Source organism: Vicia villosa, linkage group LG3 (assembly GCF_029867415.1).
Source record: "Vicia villosa cultivar HV-30 ecotype Madison, WI linkage group LG3, Vvil1.0, whole genome shotgun sequence".
In the NCBI taxonomy this organism is placed as follows: Eukaryota; Viridiplantae; Streptophyta; class Magnoliopsida; order Fabales; family Fabaceae; genus Vicia; species Vicia villosa.
Window position 1 is genome coordinate 187,933,825 of NC_081182.1, and position 4,019 is coordinate 187,937,843.

A 4,019-nucleotide genomic window follows, 5' to 3' on the forward strand; every position below is an offset into this window, starting at 1 on the left:
TTTCCTTCTGGCATAACCTTCAGCTTGTTTCTTACCACCAGCAGAATTAGAAGAAGCTCCCAACTGAATTTTCCCCATCTTTAGACCCATCTCAACACGTTCGCCATATCTCACCATTTCAGAAAAGTTTGCTGAAGCACTGCAAGCCAAATAATAGTGTCCAGACAAAGTACTGGTGAACATGTCAATCATCTCACGTTCAGTCATCGGTGGCTGAACTCTTGCAGCTAACTCACGCCATTTCTGAGCGTACTCTTTGAAAGATTCTTTAGACCCCTGAACCAAACTCTGCAACTGGGTCCTGTTGGGTGCCATATCAACATTGTACTGATAGTGCTTAATGAAAGCCTCCACAAGATCTCTCCAAGAATGGATATGGGTGCGTTCAAGTTGAACATACCACTCCAAGGAAGCTCCAGCCAAGCTATCCTAGAAGAAATGCATTAGAAAACCCTCATCCTCAGAATAAACTGACATCTTGCGATAGTATGCTTTGACATGAGTCATGGGACAAGTCGCCCCATTGTATTTGTCAAAAGATGGAACTTTGAATTTTGGTGGGATCCTCACACCGGGAACCAACCCCAAGTCATTGATATCCATGCCTAACACCCCTTTGCCTTCAACAGCTCTGAGACGTTCTTCAATCAGACGATACCTTTCAACTTCGTCATGTGCACCTTCAGCACTATGCCTTGATACCTGGTCAAAGTTCTCAACATTGAAATCCAAATTACCACGGTTCTGATGATCTCTCCTTCCCAACTTACGAGACGGGGGTGGAGGTGGAAACCCGTGATGCTAATTGAAAGGATTATAGTGCCCTTCCACGTGATAAACTCATTTGGATCATGATGATCGTCAATTCTACCAGACACATCATCAAACAGCCCTGGATGTCCTCCATTCTCATTCCTTCTGGAGTTCTCGACAAGAACTCGCAAGTCATCCTGCCCTTTGGTCGCATTACTCAATGCTTCCATAAACTGCGCCATCTGCGCATTCATCTGCTCTGTCAGTTGAGCTCTCATCTCTGCCATTTGTTCCTGAATCTGTTCCATCTGCCTTCTCTGATTGCTCCTAGTCGGATACGGGTGATTAGCCGTCTTAGAACTCCTTCTGATAACAAAACAGTGAGACATAAGATATAAGACCTGCAAAACCTGCAAATACATGACATGTATGATATATGAATGATATGCATGAAATGTTTGTCAATTTTCAGGTATCCAAGAGTTCATCCCACTTTCAGATAGGACATAGAAACCCTGATACCGAATATATTTGAATAACAATCCACACACGAGAATAATTCAGCAAACTGAGCATATTTCATTCCAACATAACTGAGAATTTGAGTTCATACAAATAAAACACATAACCGTGTCACAATGTGCTCATACAAAAGAAATCCAGAATATCAAAATGCGACCCCATCCAACAGTCCTGGACATGGGCGACAAACATCAAGAATACACATCAAATCAAACCCTAGACCAAACAAATCCAATCCACAGCAGCACTAGGATCGTCTGACAACAGAATGAGCTCCTCCGTCTCCTCTCCGCTGGGATCGGAGGCTTGCGAGCTCTTCTTCAAGTCGAGCTGATTTGGCTTTCTCTCCCATCAACTGTTGTTCTGAATCCTGCATCCTTCTCTTGCTATTGCTTTCAGACCTTCGCAACTTCGCACACTCCTGCTGTTTTCGGTACAAGCTTTCTTCCATCAAGTCATGAGATCGCCTTTGGGCACGTGTCATGCTTGAACCTTCACCTTGCGCATGCTTGAGCTTACGAGCCAATTCCGCCTTTTCGCGATCTTGAAAATACCTCTCCAAGCCAACCTCATTGTCCTTTGCTCTTAGTTTGATGTTGTCCGCTTCAATTTGAATATAGAGTTCAGCCGCAACGGTATCAGATAAAACCACGGGAGGTTGCTCATACAATGGACATGACCTCGCGAATGGCAACAACAGATTTGCCACTCTTGCTTCAACCCACTTTCGGTAAGGACCCATAGCAATAGGAACTTTCTTGCTCAAAGTAGTCTGATCTCTCTTGTGAACTTTGGTCCAAGCATACGCTATCTTCTCTAACTCCATAGAATCTTTACCATCAGCAAAATACACTGATTCAAACGCTTCTACATCATTCTGAGTCCTTTCCATTGCATATCCCAATTGACGATAGGCGAGTGTGGGATTGTAACTAATGCAACCTCTGGTTCCTATGAGAGGAACGTTGGGATATTGACCGCAACTAGTGATGATGTTCCAAATTTTCCCCACACAATAGTTCCACCTGATGTCGTAAGATGTGAGGTTAACAATCCTATCTGACCACTTAAGAGAACTCTTCTTGAGCACAAAAGGTCCTCTCACCGGCAAATGCAACATGAACCACTGACACAACAACGGAAGACAAGAACCAACAACATATCCTCCCTTCTTACTTCTCGAATGGATCGAAAAATAAGCGTCTGCAAGCAACGTTGGCACGGGGTTTTTGTTCATAAAGACACAAATCGCCGCCAAACTCACAAAGTTCTCTCTTGAAGGAAACAAAACAATACCATAAATCATGATGGCAAGCAAACGACTAAAATCAACCCACTGCTCCTTCTTCGCCGCATCCTCAGCCCTACTGATCAAAAAGCAAAGATAGAAACCAGAAACACCGCCCGATGACTTCCAATTTCTTTCCACCTCCTTTATACCCATGTGAAGAGCTTTAGCTATTTTTTCAAATCTCACAACCTCGGGAACTCGAATGAAAGGTACATCATCAGTGATTCGGATGTTGAGTATGTAAGAAAATTCCTCGAGTGTTGGCACCAGTTGATAGTCCTGAAACGTAAAACACCTCAACTGTGGATCATAGAACTGAAACAGGGTGATCAAAGCCATTGGATCGAAAGATGTTTTGAGGATGGAGAGCAAATTGCAATAATCATGATTGAAGTCACGAAGAACCTCCCCTTCCAACCGAGAACTCAAACCAATCAACCCCGAAACATCAATACCCGGAATCTTGTAAGCTCTGGTATACCTTGTACGCTCCTTGACAGTATCAGTGGGAATGTCCATCTTCAACTTGGGTGAACTCCTGAATATCCCTGAAAATATGACATGCAAATGTTTGTTATACATATATATTTTTTTTTTGCGTTTCTTTTGGAAATAAATATGCTATGATGCACAGTGGTGGGACTTGTTGCCGCCCACCAGGCATTCTGGACTGCCGGTAACACACATAGTACAGAGCCAAAGGTTCGGCCCCCAAATGGATATACCATACGGTACATAGGATGTCAACCCACAGAACCAAAGCCCGTAGTCAACAACACACTGGAATAGAACACAGACTACTACTCGAACAAGAACCGTAGTACCCCACGAACAGGAACCAATAGTACACTCGAACAAGAACAGCGGTAACCCTCGAACAAGAACAGCGGTAACCCACGAACAAGAACCAAAGTTACCATCAATGTACCTGTTAAGCAATGATTGATTCCCGCCCCACTCACGGGTAAATCTAGGCCAAGGTAGGTCAAAAAGCCAACAGAGGATCGAATGTAGGCGCTATCATACGATATTGCCTCATTCCACCAAGCTCTGCCCGTGGATACGTGATCAGATCAATCAGGCATACGCCTTCTGTCCGTCACGGCCACTCTATTCCTAGTTCCTATGGTATCACTCATAGCCTGGGTATTGGGCCTTTTACCTCTTGAAACACCCACCCGCAGATAGAAATCCAGACAGTCCAGAATATGATGCAGAAAAGTAAAAGCGCACATAGAATGCAATGCAAACAGGCAAATATGCAAAGCAGTAAAACACCCAATGATAAACACACAAGCGCTAGGATCGACTCGCTGAGTCCGGACCAGCAACAGGTCGAGACATCCCCAGCAGAGTCGCCAGCTATCGCTACCGCGAAAATTAACAGAGTCGCCACTAACATATTTATCCTGAAAAGGAAGGGAATGCCAGCAAACCGCAAAACAAAACAATG

General features: G+C 44.1%; 1 protein-coding gene across 1 annotated transcript; it reads right to left on the reverse strand.

Annotated features, from left to right (window-relative positions):
* Positions 1–1,522: 1,522 nt before the first annotated feature.
* LOC131659546 (uncharacterized) lies at positions 1,523–3,085 on the reverse strand. Its single transcript, XM_058928721.1, has 2 exons — positions 2,972–3,085; positions 1,523–2,845 (listed from the first exon to the last, which is right to left on the reverse strand). Exons 1-2 carry the CDS (start codon positions 3,083–3,085, stop codon positions 1,523–1,525), a joined length of 1,437 nt encoding a protein of 478 aa, XP_058784704.1.
* Positions 3,086–4,019: the final 934 nt, after the last annotated feature.

Coding starts and splice junctions, on each gene's coding strand:
- LOC131659546 (XM_058928721.1), bottom strand. CDS start 3,085: ATGGACATTCCCACTGATACTGTCAAGGAGCGTACAAGGTATACCAGA. Junction 2,846..2,971: donor GTTCTCGGTTGGAAGGGGAG/GTTCTTCGTGAC, acceptor TTTACGTTTCAG/GACTATCAACTGGTGCCAAC.